The 26,853-nt window shown below is 57.1% G+C and overlaps 2 protein-coding genes and 1 long non-coding RNA gene across 3 annotated transcripts in view; 1 reads left to right on the forward strand and 2 right to left on the reverse strand.

Moving 5' to 3' along the window:
• Positions 1–3,268: 3,268 nt before the first annotated feature.
• Positions 3,269–7,610, reverse strand: LOC129134641 (uncharacterized). Its single transcript, XM_077173221.1, has 4 exons — positions 7,479–7,610; positions 5,776–5,846; positions 4,712–5,182; positions 3,269–4,192 (listed from the first exon to the last, which is right to left on the reverse strand). Exons 1-4 carry the CDS (start codon positions 7,528–7,530, stop codon positions 3,269–3,271), a joined length of 1,518 nt encoding a protein of 505 aa, XP_077029336.1. The 5' UTR covers positions 7,531–7,610.
• A 3,128-nt stretch (positions 7,611–10,738) lies between these two features.
• LOC143693232 (uncharacterized) lies at positions 10,739–11,330 on the reverse strand. The gene is made up of 2 exons (XR_013180746.1): positions 11,206–11,330; positions 10,739–10,953 (listed from the first exon to the last, which is right to left on the reverse strand). It is a non-coding gene; the product is annotated as an uncharacterized LOC143693232 (long non-coding RNA).
• A 5,540-nt stretch (positions 11,331–16,870) lies between these two features.
• The window catches only part of SRRT (serrate, RNA effector molecule), a 39,798-nt gene continuing 29,815 nt past the window's right edge, over positions 16,871–26,853 (forward strand). The window contains 6 exon segments of the mRNA XM_077173222.1: positions 16,871–17,017; positions 18,091–18,210; positions 19,621–19,746; positions 22,150–22,228; positions 22,230–22,306; positions 23,486–23,674. Coding sequence (XP_077029337.1) covers positions 18,092–18,210; positions 19,621–19,746; positions 22,150–22,228; positions 22,230–22,306; positions 23,486–23,674 — 590 coding nt within the window. The 5' untranslated portion in view covers positions 16,871–17,017; position 18,091.

A 26,853-nucleotide genomic window follows, 5' to 3' on the forward strand; every position in this document is an offset into this window, starting at 1 on the left:
TGACCCCCAAAATCCCCCCTTGGGACCCCCAAAACACACCCAGGAACCCCAAAATTCCACCAAGGAACCCCCAAATCCCAACCGAGTGAGAGACACACCCAGGAACCCCAAAATCCCCCATTGGAACCCCCAAAATCCCCTATTGGGACCCCCGAAACACACCCAGGACCCCCCAAATCCCGCCTGGGACCCCTAAAACACCCCGAATTCCCCCCCAAACACCCCAAAATTCCCCCCAAACACCCCAAAATTCCCCCAAATTCCCCCAAAATGCCCCAAACCCGAGTACCGGAGCAGGGGTCCGCGGCTCCCTCGCCCGGGGCCCGGTAAAATCCCGGCCGGCAGCGGCACCCGGGGGCTCCGGGGGCGGGGGCTTCGCTCTGGGCGGGGCAGGGCCGGCACCGCCCCGCCCCCGGCTCCGCCTTGAACGTCTGGGGGGGACACGCTGGGGGGGGGGGACACACAGAGGGGGGGTCAGCCAGAGACCCCCAAATATCGCACATCAAGACAGCTGAAAACGCCCAAAAACAGCGAAAAACGCCCGAAAATACTGCACGAAACACCTCAGGATACCCCAAACACCCCAAAACGCCTGAAAACGCCCCAAAAACAGCGAAAAACGCCCTAAAATACTGCATGAAACACCCCATAATACCCCAAACACCCCAAAACACACCAAAACACCTGAAAAAGCCCCAAAAACAGCGAAAAACGCCTTAAAATACTGCATGAAACACCTCAGAATACCCCAAACACCCCAAAACACCTGAAAAAGCCCCAAAACCAGCGAAAAACGCCCTAAAATACTGCATGAAACACCTCAGAATACCCCGAACACCCCAAAACGCCTGAAAACGCCCCAAAAACAGCAAAAAACGCCCTAAAATACTGCATGAAACACCTCAGAATACCCCAAACACCCCAAAACACCTGAAAACGCCCCAAAAACAGCGAAAAACGCCCTAAAATACTGCCTGAAACACCCCAGAATACCCCAAACACCCCAAAACACCTGAAAACGGCCCAAAAACAGCGAAAAACACCCTAAAATACTGCATGAAACACCCCAGAATACCCCACAGCCCCCCCAAACACCCCGAAACACCTGAAAAGGCCCCAAAAACAGCGAAAAACGCCCTAAAATACCCCTCAAAACACCCCAGGAATCTCCCACAGACCCCAAAACACACCAAAACCACCAAAAAACACCAAAAACCACCCTAAAATACCGCCCAAAACACCCCAGAATACCCCAAACACCCCAAAACACACCAAAAACACCAAAAAACACCAAAAACCACCCTAAAATACTGCCCGAAACACGCCAGGAATCCCCCAAACACCCCAAAACACACCAAAAACTCCCCAAAAACACCCTAAAATACCCCCCAAAACTACCTAAAACAGCCTGAATCACCCCAAAACACCACCAAACACCCCAAAACACCACCACACACCCGAAACCATCCTAACACACACCAGAACGCATCAAAAAGCACAACAAAGCACCCTGAAACACCCTAAATTTACATCAGGGGACCCTAAATCACCCCAAACATTTCGAAACACCCTAAAAAAACCCGAAAACACACACAAAAAACACCCTAAAACAACCCTAAAACACCCCAAAACCGGCTCAAATCACCCCAAAACCAGCTCAAATCACCCCAAACTCACGCCGGCACCCCAGGGCGGGCAGCTCGGCCCAGCGCCCGTCCCACAGCCCATAAATCACCCAAAATCCCCATAAATCACCCAAAACCAGCCGAAATCACCCCAAATTGCCCGTAAATCATCCTAAATTCCCCATAAATCACCCCAAAATCCCTGTAAATCACCCAAAATCCCCATAAATCACCCAAAATCCCCGTAATTCACCCCAAACTCACGCCGGCACCCCGTCCCTTCACTGGGCTCCATTCCGGCCCCGCACACGCATCCCAGGGCAGGGGGCTCGGCCCAGCGCCCGTCCCACACCCTATAACACCCCATAAATCACCCCAAAATCCCCATAAATCACCCAAATTCCCATAAATCATCCTAAATTCCCCATAAATCACCCAAAATCCCCATAAATCACCCAAAACCACGGTAAATCGCCCCAAACTCACGCCGGCACCCCGTCCCTTCACTGGGCTCCATCCCGGCCCCACACACGCATCCCAGGGCGGGCGGCTCGGCCCAGCGCCCATCCCACACCCCATAAATCACCCAAAACCAGCCCAAATCACCCCAAATTTCCCGTAATTCACCCCAAACTCACGCCGACACCCCGTCCCCTCGCTCGGCTCCATCCCAGCCCCGCACACGCATCCCAGGGCAGGGGGCTCGGCCCAGCGCCCGTCCCACACCCTATAACACCCCATAAATCACCCAAAACCAGCTCAAATCACCCCAAACTCACGCCGGCACCCCGTCCCTTCACTCGGCTCCATCCCAGCCCCACAGACGCATCCCAGGGCAGGGGGCTCGGCCCAGCGCCCGTCCTCCCGGCAGTACATCAGCAGCATCCCCTTTGCGGCAATCCCACACCCCAAAATCCCCATAAATCACCCAAAATCCCCGTAATTCACCCCAAACTCACGCCGGCACCCCGTCCCTTCACTGGGCTCCATCCCAGCCCCACAGACACATCCCAGGGCGGGCGGCTCGGCCCAGCGCCCATCCTACACCCTATAACACCCCATAAATCACCCCAAAATCCCCATAAATCACCCAAATTCCATAAATCATCCTAAATTCCCCATAAATCACCCAAAATCCCCATAAATCACCCAAAACCACCATAAATCGCCCCAAACTCACGCCGACACCCCGTCCCTTCACTGGGCTCCATCCCGGCCCCGCACAAGCATCCCAGGGCAGGCGGCTCGGCCCAGCGCCCATCCCACACCCCATAAATCACCCAAAACCAGCCCAAATCACCCCAAATTGCCCGTAAATAACCCCAAACTCACGCCGACACCCCATCCCTTCACTGGGCTCCATCCCGGCCCCGCACACACATCCCAGGGCAGGGGGCTCAGCCCAGCGCCCATCCTACACCCCATAAATCACCCAAAATCCCCATAAAACACCCAAAATCCCCATAAATCACCCCAAACTCACGCCGGCACCCCGTCCCTTCACTCGGCTCCATCCCAGCCCCGCACACGCATCCCAGAGCAGGCGGCTCGGCCCAGCGCCCGTCCTCCCGGCAGTACATCAGCGGCGAGCCCTTTGTGGCAATCCCACACCCCAAATCCCCATAAATCACCCCAAAACCAGCTCAAATCACCCCAAACTCACGCCGACACCCCGTCCCTTCACTGGGCTCCATCCCGGCCCCACAGACACATCCCAGGGCAGGCGGCTCGGCCCAGCGCCCGTCCTCCCGGCAGTACATCAGCGGCGAGCCCTGCGCGGCGGGCACGGCGCCCGGCACGCACTGCCCGGCCACGGGCGCCACCAGCTCGGCGGGCACGGTGGCGGGGAAGCGGGCGAGGCGCGCCGTGGCCGCGGGGCAGCGGCGGAAGAAGAGGCGCACGGAGAGCAGCGCCATGCAGGCGCCCAGGTCCTGGAAGGCCAGGTAGAAGCCGGCGCGGCTCAGCGGGCCCAGCCGCAGCACCTTGCGGTTGACGCGGCCCCGGGGCCCGCCCGGCCGCGCCAGGTGCTCGGCGGCCACCGTGTCCACCTTGACGTAGGGGTTCTCCATCCACGGAGGGGACGTGGCCGTGGCCGTGTCGGCGTCGGACTCGTGGTAGAACACCGAGAACGTTTCCTTGCAGGTGCGGGGCGCGGCGGGGACGGGGCTGCGGCGGCGGCGGCGGGCGGGGCCCGGGGCGTGGAACGGGTGGAGGTCGAGGGGTTCGGGGTCCTTTCCATGGAGATCGCGGGGTTCGGGGTCGTTTGGGTGGAGATCGAGGGGTTCGGGGTCGTTTCCGTGGAGATCGAGGGGTTTTGGGTCATTTCCATAGAGATCGAGGGGTTCTGGGTCGTTTCCGTGGAGATCGAGGGGTTCGGGGTCGTTTCCATGGAGGTCGAGGGGTTCGGGGTCGTTTCCTTGGAGGTCGAGGGGTTCACGGTCGTTTGGGTGGAGGTCGAGGGGTTTTGGGTCCTTTCCATAGAGATCGAGGGGTTCGGGGTTGTTTCCGTGGAGATCAAAGGGTTCAGGGTCATTTCCATAGAGATCGAGGGGTTTGGGGTCCTTTCCCTGGAGATCGAGGGGTTCGGGGTCCTTTCCATGGAGATCGAGGGGTTCGGGGTCGTTTCCATGGAAATCGAGGGGTTCGGAGTCGTTTGGGTGGAGGTCGAGGGGTGGATTGGGGTGGTTGTCATGGAAATCAATGGATTTTGGGTCATTTCTTTGCAGATCCAGGTGTTTGGGGTCGTTTCCATGGCGATCCAGGTGTTCGGGGTCGTTGTCCCACGTCCCCCTGGCCCTGTCCCTGTCCCTGTCAGTGTCCGGTATCCCCCGTGTCCCCCTGGCCCTGTCCCTGTCCCCCGGGCTGGCCCCGAGGCTGTCCTTGTCCCTGTCCCTGTCCCTGTCCCTGTCCCTGTCAGTGTCCCGTGTCCCCCTTGCTCTGTCCCCGGTGCCCGGGCTGGCCCCGAGGCTGTCGCTGTCCCTGTCCCTGTCAGTGTCCCGTGTCCCCCTGTCCCAGTCGCTGTCCGGTATCCCCCGTGTCCCCCTGGGTCTGTCCCGTGTCCCCGATGTCCCCAATGTCCCCCCGGCCAGGATGTCCCTGTCCCTGTCCCTGTCCCTGTCAGTGTCCGGTATCCCCCGTGTCCCCCTGGCCCTGTCGCTGTCCCCGGTGCCCGGGCTGGCCCCGAGGCTGTCGCTGTCCCTGTCCCGGTCCCTGTCCGGTATCCCCCGTGTCCCCCTGGCCCTGTCCCGGTCCCGGTCCCGGTCGCTGGCCCCGAGGCTGTCGCAGGCCATCACGGTGAACCGGATCTCGGCCATCACGGTGGTGGCGGCGCCGCGGGGCACCCAGCGCGACCGGAGCCAGCTGTTCTGGGCGGGGCTCCAGCTGTTCTGGGCGGGGCTCCAGCTGTTCTGGGCGGGGCTCCGGCCGTTCTGGGCGGGGCTCCGGCCCCGCGGAGGGGCGTGGTCCCGCTCGGCCCCGCCCCCGCCCCGCCCCGAGCACACCTCGAAGGTGCGAACGGCCCCGCCCAGCTCCGCGTCCAGCGCGCTCAGCTCCTCCCACTGCGGGCACGGACGGACGGACGGACACCGGGGGGACAGAGGGACAGAGGGACGGACAGAGGGACAGGGAGGGACAGGGGGACAGGGGGGACACCGGGGGGACAGGGGGGGACAGGGGGGACAGAGGGACAGAGGGACAGAGGGACAGAGGGACAGGGGGGACAGAGGGACAGAGGGACAGGGGGACAGGGGGTGAGCGGGGCTGGCGACCTCTGGTCCACCCCGCCGCGTCCCCAGGTGTGTCCCAGGTGTGTCCCAGGTGTGTCCCAGGTGTCACCTGTCCCTCCCCAGGTGTGTCCCAGGTGTGTCCCCAATGTCCCAGGTGTCCCCAGGTGTGTCCCAGGTGTGTCCCAGGTGTGTCCCCAATGTCCCCAAGTGTCTCCAGGTGTCCCCAATGTCCCCAGGTGTGTCCCAGGTGTGTCCCCAGGTGTGTTCCAGGTGTCCCCAGGTGTCACCTGTCCCTCCCCAGGTGTGTCCCAGGTGTGTCCCCAATGTCCCCAGGTGTCACCTGTCCCTCCCCAGGTGTGTCCCCAATGTCCCCAGGTGTCACCTGTCCCTCCCCAGGTGTGTCCCCAGGTGTCCCCAGGTGTCACCTGTCCCTCCCCAGGTGGATGCACCGTCCAGCGCAGGTCGCTCGTCTCCAGCCTCGTGTCCAGCAGCGTCTCTGGGGGGGCGGGGGGGGTCAGACCGGGGCCCAAAATATCCAAAAACCCCAAATCTGCCCCAAAAACCCCGGATATCCCCCAAAAACCCCGGATATCCCCAAAAACCCCAAATATCCCCCAAAAACCCCGGATATTCCCCAAAAAACCCCAAATATCCCATCAGAAACCACAAATATCCCCCCAAAACCCCCCAAAAACCCCGAATATCCCCCAAAACCCCGAATATCCCCAAAAACCCCGGATATCCCCCAAAAAACCCCGGATATCCCCCAAAAACCACAAATATCCCCCAAAAACCCCGGATATCCCCCCCAAAACCCCGGATATCCCATCAGAAACCACAAATATCCCCCCAAAACCCCCCAAAAACCCCAAATATCCCCCAAAAACCCCGAATATCCCCCAAAAAACCCGGATATCCCCCAAAAACCCCAAAAATTCCCCAAAAACCCCGGATATCCCCCAAAAACCCCGAATATCCCCCAAAAACCCCAAAAATTCCCCAAAAACCCCGGATATCCCCCAAAAACCCCGGATATCCCCCAAAAACCCCGAATATCCCCCCAAAACCCCGGATATCCCCCAAAACCCACAAATATCCCCCAAAAACCCCAAATCTGCCCCAAAAACCCCGGATATCCCCCCAAAACCCAAAGCATCTCCCGAAAACCCCAAATCCACCCAAAAAACCCCTAAAATCAGCCCAAAACACCCCAAAATCGCCCGGAACCCCCCAAATCTCCCACCAGAAAACCCAAATCCAGCCCAAAAAACCCCAAATATCCCATCAGAAACCACAAATACCCCCAAAAACCCCAAATATCCCCCCAAAACCCCAAATATTCCACCAGAGACACCAAATCTGCCCCAAAAACCCCAAATATCCCCCAAAAACCCCAAATCTGCCCCCAAAACCCCCAAATATCCCCCCAAAAACCCCAAATCTCGCACCAGAAACCCCAAATCCGCCCCAAAAAACCCCAAATCTCCTCCTCAGAGGGTCCCGGGGGGGTTTTGGGGGGTCCCGGGGTGTCCCAGGGGGGTCCCAGGGGAGTTTTGGGGGGTCCTTGGGGGTTTTTGGGGGTCCTTGGGGGTTTCAAGGAGGTTTTTTGGGGGTCCCAGGGGGTTTTTGGGGGTCCTTGGGGGTTTTGGGGGGTTTTGGGGGTTCCAGGGAGGTTTTTTGGGGGTCCCAGGGGGGTTTTGGGGTCCCGGGATGTCCCACGGGGGTTTTGGGGGGTCCTTGAGGGCTTGGGGGGTCCCGGGGGAGTTTTTGGGGGGTGCCAGGGGGTTTTGGGGGGGTTTTGGGGTCCCAGGAGAGTTTTGGGGGTCCCGGGGGGATTTCTGGGGGTCCTTGGGGGTTCCAAGGGGGTTTTTGGGGGGGTCCCAGGGGGATTTGGGGGTTCCAAGGGGGATTTGGGGGTCCCGGGGGTGTTTTTGGGGGGGGGTTTGGGGTCCCAGGAGGGTTTTGGGGATCCCAGGGCGGTTTTGGGGGGTCCCAGGAGGTTTTTGGGGGTCCCAGGGGTTGTTTTGGGGTGTTTTTGGGGGATTTTGGGGGGTTTTGGGGTGTTTTTGGGGGGTTTTTGGGGGGTTTTTGGGGGATTTTTGGGGGGTTTTTTTGGGGGGTCGCTCACCCTCCTCCGCCAGCCCCAGGGGGACCCAGAGCCAGAGCAGCCACAGCCCCATGGCCGGGGGGGGGGGTCCCCAAAATCCGGGGGGCTCCCAAAATCCGGGGGGGTCCCAAAATCCGCGAGGAGGCTCCAAAAAATCCCGAGGAAATCCCAAAATCCGCGAGGGGGATCCCAAAATTCCGAGGGAGTCAGAAAATCCAGGGGGGGGGTCCCAAAATCCAGAGGGGGATCCCAAAAATCCAAAGGTGAATTTCAAAGTCTGGGAGGTCCCAAAAATCCGAGGAAATCACAAAATCCAGGGGGGAGATCCCAAAATCCAGGGGGGGTCCCAAAATCCAGGGGGGGTCCCAAAAATCCAGGGGGAGACCCCAAAAATTCAGTGAGGATCCCAAAAATTCAGTGAGGATCCCAAAAAAATCCAATGGGGGAGATCTCAAAATCCAGGGGGGTCTCCAAACTTTTTATAAGGATCCCAAAAATTCCGGGAGGGTCCCAAAAATTCCACGGGGACCCCAAAAACTCCCGGGAGGGTCCCAAAAAATCCCCAGGGGGGTCTCAAGAGATTCCAGAGGGTCCCAAAAAAATCCGGGGGGGGGAGACCCCAAAAAATCCAGAGGGGGGATCCCAAAAAAACCCGAGGGAATCCCAAAAAATCCGGGGGGGGGGGGGGGTCCCAAAAACCTTTTCGGAAAGACCCCAAAAAACTCCCCGAGGGTCCCAAAAATTCCACGGGGACCCCAAAAACTCCGGGAGAGACCCCAAAAAATCCAGAGGAGGATCCCCAAAAAATCCGAGGGAATCCCAAAAAATCCGAGGGAATCCCAAAAAACCCGAGGGGGTCCCAAAAACCCTTTTTGGGGGGGGGGTCCCAAAACCCCAGAGGGTCCCAAAATTTTTTGGAAGGGCCCCAAACACCCCCGGGGGGGTCCCCAGAATCCCCGGGGGGTCCCGGCCGCCCCCCCCCGCGCGTTTCGGGGGTCCCGGCGCCGTTTTTGGGGCGATTCGGGCGCGTTTGGGGCGGGCGGGGCCGCCCCTGCCCCTCCCCCCCCCGCCCCTCGGGGGTCGCGGGGGTCGCGGGGGGAGGGGCGGGGTCCCCCCCCCACAGGAAAGGAGCCCCTCCCCCCACAGGAAAGGAGCCTTTGTTCGGGGCTTCCCGGGAGGGACCGGGAGGAACTGGGAGGGACTGGGGGGGACTGGGGGGGCTAAAATGGGACTGGGAGGGACTGGGGGGGACTGGGATGGAACTGGGGGGGCCCCAAAATGCAACTGGGAGGGACTGGGGGGGACTGGGAGCGACTGGGGGGGAATTGGGGGGGCTAAAATGGGACTGGGAGGGACTGGGGGGAACTGGGGGGGACTGGGATGGAACTGGGAGGGACTGGGGGGAACTGGGATGGACTGGGGGGGGATTGGGAGGGACTGGGAGGGACTGGGGGGAACTGGGAGGGACTTGGGGGGCTAAAATGGGACTGGGAGGGAACTGGGAGGGGATTGGGGGGGATTGGGATGGAATTGGGGGGGACTGGGGGGGGATTGGGAGGGACTGGGGGGGAATTGGGGGGGACTGGGATGGACTAAAATGGGACTGGGAGGGACTGGGAGGAACTGGGATGGAATTGGGGGGGCTAAAATGGGACTGGGAGGGGACTGGAAGGAACTGGAGGGGACTGGGGGTGGACTGGGGGGAACTGGGATGGACTGGGAATCACAGACTGGGACACTGGGAGGGACTGGGGGGGGTACTGGGGGGGCTAAAATGGAACTGGGAGGGACTGGGATGGACTGGGAGGAACTGGGAGCACTGGGTGGGGGACAAAATGCAACTGGGAGGGACTGGGAGGGAACTGGGAGGAACTGGGGGGGAACTGGGGGAGACTGGGAGCACTGGGGGGAAGCCCAAAATGCAACTGGGAGGAACTGGGATGGACTGGGGGGGTACTGGGAGCACTGGGAGGGACTGGAGGGGACTGGGAGGGCTAAAATGGGACTGGGATGGACTGGGATGGACTGGGATGGACTGGGATGGACTGGGAATCACAGACTGGGAGCACTGGGGGGGACTGGGGGGGTACTGGGAGCACTGGGGGGGGGGGTTCCAGTTTCTGACCCATTTTTGACGAGTACAAACCAGTACAGACCAGTTTGGGCCTGTACGGACCAGTAAAAAAAACCAGTACAAACCAGTATAAAACCAGTACAAACCAGTACAAACCAGTATAAAACCAGTATAAAACCAGTACAAACCAGTATAAAACCAGTACAAACCAGTACAAACCAGTATAAAACCAGTATAAAACCAGTACAAACCAGTATAAAACCAGTACAAACCAGTACAAACCAGTATAGAACCAGTATAAAACCAGTACAAACCAGTATAAAACCAGTATAGAACCAGTATAAAACCAGTACAAACCAGTATAAAACCAGAACAAACCAGTACAAACCAGTATAAACCAGTACAAACCAGTATAAAACCAGTACAAACCAGTACAAACCCAGTATAAAACCAGTATAAAACCAGTACAAACCAGTAGCCATCATCACCAACCCCTGTGTGGAAAACGGCTCGATTTTTTAAAATCGCTCGATTTTAAAACTTTAGAAGTTTAACAGCAATAAAATGGTTATAAAAACAGTGACACAATTAGAATAATAATAATTTGGGCAATTTTAATTAGGACAATTTGAGGCAACAAAAACAAAGAGTTAGGGACAGTCCGGGTCCCATTTCTGGGCAAAATAAACCCAAAAAAGGACCCGGGTTAACAGAGGATCAACCCTTAAAATCAACAGCCTGTTGAATATTCATAGACCTCATTAGCGATGCATAAATTCCACTCAAACACAGGATTCTGGCTGCTCAGTGCGTTTATTTTGATAATGGGGCAATAAATTCTCTTTCTCTGAAGGATTCAGGCGTCCTCCTTTCTTTTAAAAAATAAAGGATATATTTATATGTGTTTGTATATATATATTTATATATATTATTATATATTTATTTATAATATATTATATAATGTATATAATATATATAATATAAATATATATAATATATATAATATATAATATATATAATATATATTATATAAATATATAATAAATAAATAAATATATTTATAAAATATATATTTATATATTTATATATGTTTATATATTTATATATATTTGTATATTCTCCTACACAGCGTCGTTTCTATTTGAACAATTTTTATAACCTAAAACTGTATTTAAAGCACTACATAAGAGAATTAAAACAGCATCACTTTCCACCACGACACGTACAACATTTATTTGAATATTTGCCAAAATCCAAGCACAAAACGCGGGCGTTTTTCACACTTAGAACGTGGGCAGCAGATTCCGCCGTCCCTTTTCGCTTTTGGCAATTCTTTTATCTCGTGAGGTGGGACGGCCGCATGGCACAGGCACGGCTGCAGCATTTGGAATTTCTTCTTTGCAAATCTGGCTTCATCCCAGCCTGTTAGTCGAAAATAATCAAAATATTTTTGTGGGTTTTCTAATTTTGGCATTAATGCTGGCGAATTTTGAGCATTTACTGTCTAATTTTGGGTCGAGAAATCTGTCCCAAACACTGAGGGGACTCTGGAGCTATTTGGGAACAGTTCTTTTTTGAAATTCTTTTTTGTTGGGATCAAAGGGTTGGCATTGGCAGGGGCAAAATAATTCTCTGTCTGTCCTGTATTTATTAAAGCAGCTGTCATATTCCAACCTCCTCCTCCTCCTCCTCCTCGCACGGTTTGTGTGCACGGATGTGGCTGTGCAGACAAATCGTGACACAAAGTAGTCCCACTCGGTGTGGAAGGCAAAAACGCGGAGGGATACCAGGTGTGGGTTCGACCGCTTTACGCGCTGCGGAGGGATCTCTCGGTGATGCGGCCCTGCCCTCCTCAAGTTCCGGCAGCGGCAGAGACGCGGAAGGATACGTGCAAGGCGCTGCAGTTTTCGCCTGCTGTGGTGCCGTGTATAGACGCAGTGGCGGCAGAAGTGGCGTGACAGGGCACAGGGATGCCGGCTGTGGCTGGACAGCGGCACGCAGTGGCTCGGAACCGGGACCGCGCTGTGCCAAAGCTGCGGCGAACGCAGTGGGGGGTGGCAGCGGGGCCGTGGAGATAGAACTGCGCATGCGTGCGGCTGATCCCGGAAGCAGCGCTGTGGTTGGATGAGGCGGCGCGGAGTGATATCGCTGGTGCTGGGTTGTAGCAACTGCGCATGCGTGGCTCCCGTCACTATGGCAACGTGGGCACAGCTATCATGGCGGCGGGCGGGCTGGGGGGTGCGGGAGGCGGCGGAGCCGCGGAAACGGGAACGCGGCTGCGGCTGCGGCCATGGAAGGGAACCGGGAACGCCGCGGTTGCAGGAGGCGGCGGGGCCGCGCCATCCGGCAGCTCTGAAGAGGGGGGCCGCGCTGGGGAAGGCGCGGCTCGGCCCCCGCCATGCAGCGGCGGCGGCAGGAGCGGGACAGCGACCGCGGGCGGCGGCGGGGCGGCCTCGTCAGCGGGAGATGATCCCGGGGTGGCGGGAGGAGCGGCGTGGAGGCGGCGGGAGTCTGTTGCGGGGTGGGGGGGCGGGACAGGCGGCGGCTCGGCCGCGGCGTGCAGCCGCTGGGGGCTGCGGTGGCTGCCGGCCCGGCGGGCAGGGGCGGCGCTGAGGGGAGGCTGCGCTGGAGCGGCGGGGGGGGGCCGCGGCGTGCGGCCGCTGGAGGCTGCGGTGGCTGCCGGCCCGGCGGGCAGGGGCGGCGCGTACCGGAGGCTGCGCTGGAGCGGCGGCAGAGGCGGCGCTGGAGCGGCTGCAGGCGCGGCAAAGGCTGCACACACCGGTGTAGGCGCCGCGGCGCCGGCACGGGGCGGCCGGGCGGGCTGGGGCGCCCCGGTCCCGGCGCAAGCGGGGCCGTGCCGGGCTCCCGCGGCAACGCGCACAGGGGGCGCCAGAGGCGGGGGGGCGGCCGCGCCCGGAGCGCTCGGCACCGCAGATCCGGGAGCCGCGGGGAACGGCAGAGACGCGGCAGCAGCGGCGGGACCGGGGCCAGTACCGGCCCCGCTGGGTCCGCAAAGGGAGGGGGGGGGGGGCAGGAGCGGCCGCACTCGCGGGTAACGGGGGGGGGGGGGGGGGGGGGGGGGGGGAAAAGCGGCGGGATCAGCGGGGGCAGGAGGGGGCGGGGCCGCGGTGACGCCGGGGGGCGGGCTCGTAGCGGCGGGGTTAGGGGGCGGGGCCGCGAGGATGGCGGGAGCGGTGGGAGGGGCCGGGGGGCGGGGCGGAAGGCGTGGGCGGGACCGCGGGTACCGGAGCTGTGCGGTCACGTGGGGGGCGTGTCCCGCCGGAGACTCGCGGCGGCGAGGGGCGGAGTCGCGGCAGGGGCGGAGCTGGGCGGGGCGGCGGCTGCGGGCCCCCCCCCGTGCGGCAAACGCGGCTCGAGCGGCGCCCGGCGGGGCTGGGAGCGGCCCCGCGGCAGCCACGGCCCGGCGGGAGATGCAAATAAACGGCTTGAAACACCTGGGTCTCAAAAGTCTCTGGGAAACGCGGCTGAACGGCAGTCGCGCTTTACGGCCCCTTTTGCGACAGTCGCGCTTTACGGCCCATTTTACGACAGTCGCGCTTTACGGCCCCTTTTACGACAGTCGCGCTTTACGGCCCCCTTTGCGACAGTCGCGCTTTACGGCAGTCACGCTTTACGACCCCTTTTACGACAGTCGCGCTTTACGGCACCTTTTTACGACAGTCGCGCTTTACGGCAGCCGCGCTTTACGGCACCTTTTGCGACAGTTTTGCTTTACGGCAGTCGCGCTTTACGGCCCCTTTTGCGACAGTCGCGCTTTACGGCCGCCGCACTTTACGGCAGCTTTTACGACAGTCGCGCTTTACGGCAGCCGCCCTTTACGGCACCTTTTACGACAGTTTTGCTTTACGGCAGTTTTGCGACAGTCGCGCTTTACGGCACCACGCTTTATGGAACTTTTTCGGTACTTTACATCACTTTATGGTTTTTATTGTGTTTTTCATTAATTTTTAATAATTTTTTTTTATTTAATTTTTAATTCAATTTTTATTTTTAATATTTCTATTTTTAAAGCTTTTTAAAATTTTTAAAAATTTTTATTGTTAATTTTTCTATTTTTAAAGCATTTCTTGTTTTTTAATTGTATTTTTCATTTAATTTTTATTTTTAATTTTTCTATTTTTTGAGCTTTTAATTTTTTTTAATATTATTTTTTAGTTAATTTTTTTTTAAATTTTTCTATTTTTAAAGCTTTTTAAATTTTTTATTTTATTTTTATTTTTATTTTTTCTATTTTTAAAGCATTTCTTGTTTTTTAATTGTATTTTTCATTTAATTTTTATTTTTAATTTTTCTATTTTTTGAGCTTTTAATTTTTTTAATATTATTTTTTAGTTAATTTTTTTTTAAATTTTTCTATTTTTAAAGCTTTTTTAAATTTTATTTTTATTTTTATTTTTATTTTTTCTATTTTTAAAGCATTTCTTGTTTTTTAATTGTATTTTTCATTTAATTTTTATTTTTAATTTTTGTATTTTTTGAGCTTTTTATTTTTTAATTTTATTTTTTCCTTAATTTTTTAAAAATTTTTTTTATTTTTAAAGCTTTTTAAAATTTTTTATTTTATTTTTATTTTTATTTTTTCTATTTTTAAAGCATTTTTGTTTTTTAAATTTTATTTAGTTTTTTTAAAATTTTTCTATATTTGAAGCATTTTTTAATTTTTTTAAATTTTATTTTTAATTTTTCTATTTTTAAGGGGTTTTTTTCTAATTTTGTTTTTTATTTAATTTTTAAAAATTTCTCTACCTTTGAAGCATTTTTAATTTTTTTAATTCTATTTTTTATTTTTAATTTTAATTTTTCTATTTTTACAGCTTTTAAATTTTTTATTTAATTTTTATGCTTAGTTTTTCTATTTTTAAAGCATTTTTTTAAATTTTGTTTTTTATTTATATTTACTTTAATTTTTCTTTTTTAAAATAGTTTTAATTTTTTTATTTTATTTATAATTTTTTTTATTTTTTGTTTTTCTGTTTTTGAAGCATTTATTTTATTTTTAAAATTTTCTTTCTTTAATTTTTATTTTTAATTTTTTTATTTTTGAAGCTTTATTTTTTAATTTTGTTTTTTATTTAATTTTTAATTTTAGTTTTTCTATTTTCAAAGCATTTTTTTATTTAGTTAGTTTTTGTTTTTATTTATTTATATTTTTATTTTTTCTTTTTTTGAAGCGTTTATTTTTATTTTTTAATTTTGCTTTTATTTAATTTTTATTTTTAATTTTTTGCACTTTTGAAGCATTTATTTTTTTAATTTTTTTTTTTTAATTTTTCTATTTTTAAAGCAGTTACTTTTTAAATTTTGTTTTTATTTAATTTTTATGGCAGTCGCGCTTTACGGCATTCCCTTTTTATGATGCTGTTTTCACAGCTGGGAACTGGGATGAGCTGGGGGGGCCTAAAATGGCACTGGGAGCGACTGGGAGCACTGGGGAGGGTGAGAGGAGGGACTGGGAGGGAACTGGGACGGACTGGGAGGGAACTGGGATGGACTTGGGGGGAACTGGGACGGACTGCGGGGGAACTGGGATGGATTGGGGGGAACTGGGACGGACTGGGAGGGAACTGGGACGGACTGGGGGGGAACTGGGATGGACTGGGAGCACTGGGGGGGACTGGGGGGAACTGGGATGGACTGGGAGGGGACTGGGATGGACTGGGAGGGAACTGGGGGGGAACTGGGATGGACTGGGAGGGAACTGGGACGGACTGGGGGGGAACTGGGATGGATTGGGGGAACTGGGGGGGACTGGGGGGGAACTGGGAGGGAACTGGGATGGACTGGGAGCACTGGGGGGGACTGGGGGGAACTGGGATGGACTGGGAGGGACTGGGAGGGAACTGGGATGGATTGGGGGGAACTGGGACGGACTGGGGGGGAACTGGGATGGATTGGGGGGAACTGGGAGCTCTGGGGGGGGACTATGAGGGAACTGGGACGGACTGGGAGGGAACTGGGATGGATTGGGGGGGAACTGGGATGGATTGGGGGGAACTGGGACGGACTGGGGGGGAACTGGGGGGGAACTGGGAGCTCTGGGGGGGACTATAAGGGAACTGGGATGGACTGGGAGGGACTGGGAGGGAACTGGGATGGACTGGGGGGGGAACTGGGATGGATTGGGGGGAACTGGGAGAGAACTGGGATGGGCTGGGAGCACTGGGGGGGACTGGGGGGGTGAGAGGAGGGACTAGGATGGATTGGGGGTAAACTGGGTGGCGTAAAATGGAACTGGGAGGGACTGGGAGCACTGGGGGGGGGGTAATTGAGGTGGCTAAAATGAAACTGGGATGGACTGGGGGGACTGGGAGGGATTTAGGGGACACTGGGGGTCAATTTCTGACCTATTTGTGACCAGTACAGACCAGTACAAACTGGAACGGGCCTGCACGGGCCTGTGCAGACCAGGACAAAACCAGTATGAGACCAGTGCAAACCAGTTTGTGCCTGCACACACCAGTAAAACACCAGTACAAACCAGTACAGACCAGTATCCAATGTCACCAATCCCTGCGAACATTCCAATGGTTCTGAGGGGGGCACTGTGGCCATACTGGGATGATACTGGGAGCACTGGGGTGATACTGGGAGGGTACTGGGAGCACTGGGGGCACTGGGGTGATACTGGGGGGCACTGGGAGGACACTGGGAGGGCACTGGGACCATACTGGGAGGCACTGGGAGGGCACTGAGCAATACTGGGAGCACTGGGGGGGTACTGGTGGTACTGGGGGGGGGCACTGGCGGCACTGGGGCTATACTGGGAGCACTGGGAAGGCACTGGGGTGTTACTGGGAGGGAACTGGAGTGATGCTGGGGGCACTGGGGGAACTGGGAGGGCACTGGGGGCACTGGGGGGGCACTGGCGGCACTGGAGCTATACTGGGAGCACTGGGAGGGCATTGGGGGGGGCACTGGCAAAATGTCGGCGTCTGAAACGGCCTCACAGCCGCTCTGCGCCTGCGCGGAACCCGCCGACACAAAATGGCGGCCGCCCGCGTCACGTGACGCGGGCGGAGAAGATGGCGGCGCCCAGGGAGGGGCGGGGCCATCCCGCGCGCGGTAGCGGCGGTCAATGGGAAGGCGGCGGGCGCGCAGGCGCAGTCGGCGAGGCGCCATCTCCCCCCTTCAGGGACCATAGAGAGGAGCGCGGGCGGAGCGGCCCCCGCGACCATAGAGAGGAGCGGGGCCGCGGCGGCTGCAGCGGCTCCTGGGAGCGCCCCGAGCTCCGCCCGCGGCCCCGGCGGTTTCTGCGCACCGGAGCAGCCCCAGGTGAGGCTGCGGCGGGCGCGTGGCAGCCCCAGAGGCGGCTCGGTCCTCCCCCCCCGCCTCAACTCCCCCCTCTCCGCCAGCGCCATTTTGGCGGCGGCGGCGGCCCCGTGGACGTCTCTTCCGGCGGAAGCGCCGCGGGCCGGAAGCGAGCGGGCGGCGAGCGGCGCGCGCGGGGCCGGGAGCGCGCGGGCAGGTCTGGGGGGGTGGGGGGTCTCCGCCTGACGTCACGGAGAGGGGCAGTGACGTCATAGAGGGGGTGCGATGGGGGGGTTCAGCACCCGGGGTCCGGGAAGGGGGCGGGGGGTCCGGGGGAGGCCGCAGAGCATCACGGGAGGGGCTCCGTGAGGGGCTGGGGGGGAGCCGGGGGTCTGGGCTGGGGAACTGGGGAGTCCCGAGGGTCTGGGGGGGGGTCTGGGGGATCATGGGAGCGGAACTGGGGGGTCCCGAGGGTCTGAGAGGGGCCTGGAAGATCATGGGAGCGGAACTGGGGGGTCCCGGGGCTCTGGGGGGGCCTGGGGGATCATAGGACGGAATTTGGGGGCTGTGGGGGGGGCCCAGGGGAGCATGGGAGGGCGATTTGGGGCGACCTGGGGTCACTGTGGGGGTCAGGGGTGTCCGGGGGGTCCCTTTGGGGGTCACTTTGTGGCTCCGGGGGTTCCTTTTGGGTGCAGTTTGTGAGTCTGGGGGTCACTGTGGGGGCAGTCTATGGGTCTGGGGGGTCACTGTGGGGGCAGTTTATGGGTCTGGGGGTCACTGTGGGGGCAGTCTATGGGTCTGGGGGTCACTGTGGGGGCAGTTTGTGAGTCTGGGGGTCACTGTGGGGGTAATTTATGGGTTTGAGGTGTCACTGTGGGGGTCAGGGGTGTCCAGGTGGTCACTCTGGGTGTCCCTTTGGGGACAGTTCGTGGCTCTGGGGGTCACTCTGGGCGCTTGGGGACAGTTTGTGCGTCTGAGGGGTCACTTTGAGGGTCCCTTTGGGGTCACCCTGTGACCCCCGGCGTTGGGGTGGTCACTGTGGGGGTCAGTGCAGTGGTCACTGTGGGGTCAGGGGTGTCCGGGTGGTCCCTGTGGGGTCAGGGGTGCCCGGGTGGTCACTGTGGGGGTCTCAGTGCAGTGGTCACTGTGGGGTCAGGGGTGTTCTGGGGGTCCCTGTGGGGTCAGGTCTGTCCGGGTGGTCCCTGTGGTGGTCACTTTGTGCCCTGGTGGTCCCTCTGGTGGTCAGTGACCCCGCGGTGACCCTGCGGTGACCCCGCGGTGTCCCCTCAGGATGGGTGACAGTGACGATGAGTACGACCGGCGGCGCAGGGACAAATTCCGGCGGGAGCGCAGCGACTACGAACGGTCCCGGGAGAGGGAGGAGAGGAGGAGGGACGACTGGAGCGACCGGTACCGGGAGCACTGGGGATACTGGGAGGGACTGGGAGGGACTGGGGGCACTGGAGCGACCGGTACCGGGGATACTGGGGATACTGGGAGGGACTGGGGGATACTGGAGCGACCGGTACTGGGGGCACTGGGAGGGACTGGGGGGGACTGGGGGGGACTGGGGATACTGGAGCGACCGGTACTGGGGATACTGGGGATACTGGGAGGGACTGGGGGGGACTGGGGATACTGGAGCGACCGGTACTGGGGATACTGGGGAGACTGGGAGGGACTGGGGGGGACTGGGGATACTGGAGCGACCGGTACCGGGGATACTGGGAGGGACTGGGAGCATTGGAGCAACTGGTACCGGGAGCACTGGGGGATACTGGGAGGGACTGGGGGGCACTGGGGATACTGGGCAGGGTCACTGGGAGGGACTGGGAGCATTGGGGATACTGGGAGGGACTGGGAGGGACTGGGGGCATTGGAGTGACCAGTAGTGGGGGGACTGGGAGGGATTGGGAGGGACTGGGGATACTGGGAGGGACTGGAGAGGGACTGGGAGCATTGGAGTGACCGGCACTGGGGATACTGGGGATGCTGGGGGGGACTGGGGGCACTGGAGCGACTGGTACTGGGGATACTGGAGATACTGGGAGGGACTGGGGGCACTGGAGCGACCGGTACTGGGGGAACTGGGGATACTGGGGGGGTACTGGGAGGGACTGGGAGGGACTGGGAGCATTGCAGTGACCAGTACTGGGGATACTGGGAGGGACTGGGGGCACTGGGGATACTGGGCAGGGTCACTGGGAGGGACTGGGAGGGACTGGGGGGCACTGGAGCGACCGGTACTGGGGATACTGGGAGGGACTGGGAGGGACTGGGAGGGATTGGGGATACTGGGAGGGACTGGGAGGGACTGGGAGGGACTGGGAGGGACTGGGGGCATTGGAGTGACTGGTACTGGGGATACTGAGAGGGACTGGGAGGGACTGGGAGGGACTGGGGGCATTGGGGATACTGGGAGGGACTGGGAGGGACTGGAGAGGGACACTGGGAGCATTGGAGCGACTGGTACTGAGGATACTGGGGATACTGGGAGGGACTGGGAGCATTGGAGTGACCGGTACTGGGGATACTGGGGATACTGGGGATACTGGGAGCACTGGGGACACTGGACAGGGTCACTGGGAGGGACTGGGAGCACTGGGGACACTGGGAAGGACTGGGAGGGACTGGGAGCATTGCAGTGACCGGTACTGGGAGCACTGGGAGGGGTCCCTGGTTCCCAGTTGATCCCAGTTTGCCCAGTACCAATACCGAGGGGGTTCTGGGGGTTCCCTGGCTCCCAGTTGATCCCAGTTGATCCCAGTTGATCCCAGTTGATCCCAGTTGATCCCAGTTTAACCCAGTTTGGCCTCACAGGGACTGGGAGCGGGGCCGGGAGCGCCGCAGCCGCGATTACCGGGACTACGACCGCACCCGGCGGGAGCGATTCTCCCCACCCCGGCACGAGCTGAGCCCGCCCCAGAAACGGCTGCGCAGGGACTGGTGAGAGAGCCCCAAAACGGCCCAAATTCACCCCAAAATCACCCCAAAACTGCCCCAGAAACGGCTGCGCAGGGACTGGTGAGAGAGCCCAAAACGGCCCAAATTCACCCCAAAATCACCCCAAAATCAGCCCAGAAACGGCTGCGCAGGGACTGGTGAGAGAGCCCCAAAACGGCCCAAATTCACCCCAAAATCACCCCAAAACTGCCCCAGAAACGGCTGCGCAGGGACTGGTGAGAGAGCCCCAAAACAGCCCAAATTCACCCCAAATTCACCCCAAAACTGCCCCAGAAACGGCTGCGCAGGGACTGGTGAGAGACCCCAAAACAGCCCAAATTCACCCCAAAATCACCCCAAAATCAGCCCAAAATCATCCCAGAAACGGCTGCGCAGGGACTGGTGAGAGAGCCCCAAAACGGCCCAAATTCACCCCAAAATCACCCCAAAACCATCCCAGAAACGGCTGCGCAGGGACTGGTGAGAGAGCCCCAAAACGGCCCAAATTCACCCCAAAATCACCCCAAAACTGCCCCAGAAACGGCTGCGCAGGGACTGGTGAGAGAGCCCAAAACAGCCCAAATTCACCCAAAATTCACCCCAAATTCACCCCAAAATCAGCCCCAGAAACGGCTGCGCAGGGACTGGTGAGAGAGCCCCAAAACGGCCCAAAATCACCCCAAAATCATCCCAAAATCACCCCAAATACAGCCCAAAACTGCCCCAGAAACGGCTGCGCAGGGACTGGTGAGAGACCCCAAAACGGCCCAAATTCACCCCAAAATCATCCCAGGTAAACCTCAAATACAGCCCAGAAACGGCTGCGCAGGGACTGGTGAGAGAGCCCCAAAACGGCCCAAATTCACCCCAAATTCACCCCAAAATCAGCCCAAAACTGCCCCAGAAACGGCTGCGCAGGGACTGGTGAGAGAGCCCCAAAACGGCCCAAATTCACCCCAAAATCACCCCAAAATCAGCCCAAAACTACCCCAGAAACGGCTGCGCAGGGACTGGTGAGGGAGCCCCAAAACGGCCCAAATTCACCCCAAAATCAGCCCAAAACTGCCCCCTGAGTGACCACTGTCCACTGTCCAGCCGCAGGGATGACCACAGCACTGACCCCTGACCCCTGTCAGTGACCCCCAAGTGACCAATGTCCACTCTGTGGCCGCAGGGATGACCACAGCACTGACCCCTGTCCCCAGTGACCCCCCTTACCCCCCAAGTGACCAATGTCCACTCTGTGGCCGCAGGGATGACCACAGCACTGACCCCTGTCCCCTCCCTGTCCCCTGAGTGACCTCCAAATGACCAATGTCCACTCTGTGGCCGCAGGGATGACCACAGCACTGACCCCTGTCCCCTCCCTGCCCCCTGTCAGTGACCCCTGAGTGACCAATGTCCCCTCTGGCCGCAGGGATGACCACAGCACTGACCCCAGTGACCCCCCTTACCCCCCAAATGACCACTGTCCACTCTGTGGCCGCAGGGATGACCACAGCACTGACCCCAGTGACCCCTGAGTGACCCAAGTGACCCCTCCCTGCCCCCCAAATGACCAGTGTCCACTCTGTGGCCGCAGGGATGACCACAGCACTGACCCCTGACCCCTCCCTGTCCCCTGAGTGACCAATGTCCCCTCTCCGGCCGCAGGGATGACCACAGCACTGACCCCTGACCCCTGACCCCTGTCAGTCCCCCCTGAGTGACCAATGTCCACTCTCCGGCCGCAGGGATGACCACAGCACTGACCCCTGACCCCTCCCTGACCCCTGTCCACTCTGGCCGCAGGGATGACCCCAGCACTGACCTCTGTCCCCTCCCTGCCCCCCAAATGACCACTGTCCACCCTCTGGCCGCAGGGATGACCACAGCACTGACCCCTGTCCCCTGAGTGACCCCTGTCAGTCCCCCCCCAAATGACCAATGTCCACTCTGGCCGCAGGGATGACCACAGCACTGACCCCTGACCCCTCCCTGACCCCCAAGTGACCACTGTCCACTCTGTGGCCGCAGGGATGACCACAGCACTGACCCCTGACCCGAGTGACCCCTCCCTGCCCCCCAAGTGACCAGTGTCCCCCCTCTGGCCGCAGGGATGACCACAGCACTGACCCCTGACCCCTCCCTTACCCTCCAAGTGACCAATGTCCACTCTCCGGCCGCAGGGATGACCACAGCACTGACCCCTGTCCCCTCCCTGACCCCTGTCAGTGACCCCCTGAGTGACCAATGTCCACTCTCCGGCCGCAGGGATGACCACAGCACTGACCCCTGACCCCTCCCTGCCCCCTCCCTGCCCCCCAAATGACCAATGTCCACTCTCCGGCCGCAGGGATGACCCCAGCACTGACCCCTGACCCCTCCCTGCCCCCCAAGTGACCAATGTCCCCTCTCTGGCCGCAGGGATGACCACAGCACTGACCCCTACCACGGCGGGTACGAGCTGCCCTACGGGGGGGGCGGCGCCGGCCCCACCTACGGCCCCCCCCCAGGCGCCCTGGGGCCCCCACGAGATGCAGCAGCAGCTCCTGCAGCACCAGCTGCTGCCCATCCAGGCCAGGTGAGCCAAAATCCCCTGAATTTACCCCAAAAAATGAGCCCAGACACCCCAAAAACCCCCCAGAAAATCCCGAAATTCCCCGAGTTCTGTGAGCCCCCAAAATGTCCCAAATTCACCCCAAAACCGTGCGGGGTCAGCAGCAGCAGCTCCTGCAGCACCAGCTGCTGCCCATCCAGGCCAGGTGAGCCAAAATCCCCTGAATTTACCCCAAAAACCGAGCTGGGACACCCCAAAAACCCCCCAGAAAATCCCGAAATTCCCAGAGTTCTGTGAGCCCCCAAAATGCCCCAAATTCACCCCAAAACCGTGCGGGGTCAGCAGCAGCAGCTCCTGCAGCACCAGCTGCTGCCCATCCAGGCCAGGTGAGCCAAAATACCCTGAATTTACCCCAAAAAATGAGCCCGGACACCCCAAAAACCCCCCAGAAAATCCCAGAGTTCCCAGAGTTCCCTGAGCCCCCAAAATGTCCCAAATTCACCCCAAAACCGTGCGGGGTCAGCGGCAGCAGCTCCTGCAGCACCAGCTGCTGCCCATCCAGGCCAGGTGAGCCAAAATACCCCAAATTCACCCCAAAAAATGAGCCCGGACACCCCAAAACCCCTGAGCCCCCGTAATGACCCCAAATTCTTCAGTAATTGCCCCAAAGTGCCCCATTGTGACTCTAAATCCCTGATATTGATCCCAAATTCTCAAATAGTGACCCCAAATCCCTGATATTGATCCCAAATCCCCGATATTGGCCCCAAATCCCCAATAGTGACCCCAGACCCCCCAATATCGCCCCCAAATATCGCGATATCCCCCGATATCGATCTCAAACCCCCTGATATTAACCCCAAACCCCCCAATATCCCCCGATATCGACCCCAAACCCCCGATATCGCCCCCAAATATCGCAATATTGATCCCAAACCCCCCGATATCCCTCGATATCGATCCCAAACCCCCAATATTGATCCCAAACCCCCCAATATCCCCCGATATCGCCCCCAAATATCGCGAAATCCCCCAATATCGCCCCCAAATATTGCGATATCCCCCAATATCGCCCCCAAATATCGCGATATCCCCTGATATCGATCCCAAATCCCCGATACCAACCCCAAACCCCCCGATATCGCCCCCAAATATCGCGATATCCCCCGATATCGCCCCCAAACCCCCGATATCGCCCCCCAGGCTGGGCACGATCGCAGAGGTGGACCTGGGCATGGCGCCCCCGGTGATGAAGAGCTTCAAGGAGTTCCTGCTGTCCCTGGACGACGCCGTGGACGAGACGGAGGCCGTGAAGCGCTACAACGACTACAAGCTGGACTTCCGGCGGCAGCAGCTGCAGGAGTTCTTCCTGGCACACAAGGACGAGGAGTGGTACGTGCTGGAAGGGGTTCTGGAAGGTTCCGTGCCTCTAAAGTGTCATGGGAGACCCCAAAAGTGTCCTGGGAGGCCCCAAAATGGCCTGGGAGACCCAAAAATCCGGGCCCACAAGGACGAGGAGTGGTAGGTGCTGGAAGGGGTTCCGGAAGGTTCTGTGTCACTAATGTGTCATGGGAGACCCCAAAATTCCAGTTCTGCACCCCAAAAATCCGGGCCCACAAGGACGAGGAGTGGTACGTGCCCAAAGGGGTTCTGGAATGTTCTGTGCCACTAATGTGTCATGGGAGACCCCAAAAATGGCCTGGAGACCCCAAAATTCCAATTCTGCACCCCAAAATTGTCCTGGAGACCCCAAAAGTCCTGGCCCACAAGGACGAGGAGTGGTAGGTGCCCAGAGGGGTTCTGGAATGTTCTGTGTCACTAATGTGTTATGGGAGACCCCAAAAGTGTCATGGGAGGCCCCAAAAATGGCCTGGCCCACAAGGACGAGGAGTGGTAGGTGCTGGAAGGGGTTCTGGAATGTTCCGTGGCACTAAAGTGTCATGGGAGACCCTAAAATTGTCCTGGAGACACCAAAAATCCGGGCCCACAAGGACGAGGAGTGGTACGTGCCCAGAGGGGTTCTGGAACGTTCTGTGCCTCAAAAGTGTCCTGGGAGACCCTAAAAGTGTCATGGGAGACCCCAAAAATGGCCTGGAGACCCCAAAATTCCAATTCCGCACCCCAAAAATCCGGGCCCACAAGGACAAGGAGTGGTAGGTGCTGGAAGGGGTTCTGGAATGTTCTGTGTCACTAATGTGTCATGGGAGACCCTAAAAGTGTCATGGGAGACCCAAAAATGGCCTGGAGACCCCAGAAATCCTGGCCCACAAGGACGAGGAGTGGTACATGCTGGAAGGGGTTCTGGAAGGTTCCGTGCCACAAAAATGTCTGGGCGACCCCAAAAATGGCCTGGGAGACCCCAGAATGTCCTGGGAGACCCCAAAAACCCAATTCTGCACCCCAAAATTGTCCTGGGAGGCCCCAAAAACCCAGGCCCACAAGGACGAGGAGTGGTACATGCTGGAAGGGGTTCCGGAATGTTCTGTGCCACTAATGTGTCATGGGAGACCCCAAAAATCCTGGCCCACAAGGACGAGGAGTGGTACGTGCTGGAAGGGGTTCTGGAAGGTTCTGTGCCTCTAAAGTGTCATGGGAGACCCCAAAAGTGGCCTGGAGACCCCAAAATTCCAATTCTGCACCCCAAAATTGTCCTGGAGACCCCAAAATTGTCCTGGAGACCCCAAAATTCCAATTCTGCACCCCAAAATCCCCCCCAGACCCCTCAACGGGGGAGCCCCCCCCCACCCTGGGCCCTGTGGGGTCTCGGTTTGGGGCGGATTTGGGGCAGGTTTGGGGCAGTTTTGGGGCAATTTTGGGGCAGTTTGGGGTGGATTTTTGGGGTCTCTCCAGGTTTAACACTTTGCTTCTCCCCCAGTGCCCTTGGGGCAGTTTTGGGGTTGGTTTTGGGGCAGTTTTGGGGCAGTTTGAGGTGGATTTTTGGGGTCCCTCCAGGTTTGACCATTCCCTTATTTCAGCCGTCTCGGGGCAGTTTTGGGGTGGATTTGGGGCAGTTTTGGGGTGGATTTTTGGGGTCTCTCCAGGTCTGACACTCGCCTTATTTCAGCCGTCTCGGGGCAGTTTTGGGGTGGATTTTGGGTGATTTTGGGGTGGATTTTTGGGGTCTCTCCAGGTTTGACCATTCCCTTGTTTCAGCAGTCTCAGGGCAGTTTTGGGGTGAATTTGGGGCAGTTTTGGGGTGGATTTTTGGGGTCTCTCCAGGTTAAACACTTTGCTTCCCCCCCAGTGCCCTTGGGGCAGTTTTGGGGTGAATTTAAGGTGATTTTGGGGTGGATTTTTGGGGTCTCTCCAGGTTTAACACTTCCCCTCTCCCCAGCGCTCTCAGGGCAGTTTTGGGGCTGGGTTTGGGGCAGTTTTTTGGCAGTTTTGGGTTGGATTTTGGGGTCTCTCCAGGTTTAGCGATTCCCTTATTTCAGCAGTCTCAGAGTTGGTTTTGGGGCAGTTTTTTGGCAGTTTTGGGGCAGTTTTGGGATGGATTTTTGGGGGTGTCTCCATGTTTGACATTCCCTTCTCTCAGTAATCTCGGGGCTGGATTTGGGGCAGTTTTGGGGTAGATTTTGGGGCAGTTTTGGAGCAGTTTTGGGGTGGATTTTGGGATGGATTTTTGGGGTCTCTGCAAGGTTAATGCTTCCCTTCTCCCCCAGTGCCCTCAGGGCGGTTTTGGGGTAGATTTTGGGGCAGTTTTGGGGCAGATTTGGGGCAGTTTTGGGGTAGATTTTGGATAGATTTTGGGGCATTTTTGGGGTAGATTTTGGGGCAGTTTTGGGGCAGTTTTGGGGTAGATTTTGGATAGATTTTGGGGCAGTTTTGGGGTAGATTTTGGGGCGTCTCCGGGATTAACGCTCCCCCAGCGCCCTCGGGGCAGTTTTGGGGCAGTTTTGGGGCACATTTTGGGGCAGTTTTGGGGCACTTTTGGGGCAGTTTCGGGGCAGTTTTGGGGTGTATTTTGGGGCAGTTTTGACATACATTTTGGGGCAGTTTTGGGGCAGTTTTGGGGTGTATTTTGAGGCAGTTTTGATGTACATTTCGGGGCAGTTTTGGGGCAGTTTTGGGGCAGTTTCGGGGCAGTTTTGACGTACATTTCGGGGCAGTTTTGGGGCAGTTTTGGGGCAGTTTTGGGGCAGTTTTGGGGTGTATTTTGGGGCAGTTTTGACGTACATTTCGGGGCAGTTTTGGGGCAGTTTTGGGGCAGTTTCGGGGCAGTTTTGGGGCACATTTTGGGGCAGTTTTGACGTACATTTTGGGGCAGTTTCGGGGCAGTTTTGGGGTGTATTTTGGGGCAGTTTTGATGTACATTTTGGGGCAGTTTTGGGGCAGTGTTGGGGTGTATTTTGAGGCAGTTTTGACGTACATTTCGGGGCAGTTTTGGGGCAATTTTGGGGCAGTTTTGGGGTGGTTTTGGGTCTGTTTCGGGTTTAACGCTTCCCTTCTCCCCCAGCGCCCTCGGGGCAGTTTCGGGGCAGTTTTGGGGTGTATTTTGGGGCAGTTTTGACGTACATTTTGGGGCAGTTTTGGGGCAGTTTGGGGCAGTTTTGGGGTGTATTTTGGGGCAG

This window comes from Agelaius phoeniceus, unplaced genomic scaffold, assembly GCF_051311805.1.
Source record: "Agelaius phoeniceus isolate bAgePho1 unplaced genomic scaffold, bAgePho1.hap1 Scaffold_434, whole genome shotgun sequence".
NCBI classification, from domain to species: Eukaryota; Metazoa; Chordata; class Aves; order Passeriformes; family Icteridae; genus Agelaius; species Agelaius phoeniceus.

Bases quoted from the DNA above. Each gene is read 5' to 3' on its own strand.
- LOC129134641 (XM_077173221.1), bottom strand. From the start codon at position 7,530: ATGGGGCTGTGGCTGCTCTGGCTCTGGGTCCCCCTGGGGCTGGCGGAG. The intron at 5,847-7,478 runs GTGAGCGACCCC...CCGCCCCCCCAG, and splicing joins CCTGGGGCTGGCGGAGGAGG to AGACGCTGCTGGACACGAGG. The intron at 5,183-5,775 runs GTGACACCTGGG...CCGTGCCCGCAG, and splicing joins ATCCACCTGGGGAGGGACAG to TGGGAGGAGCTGAGCGCGCT.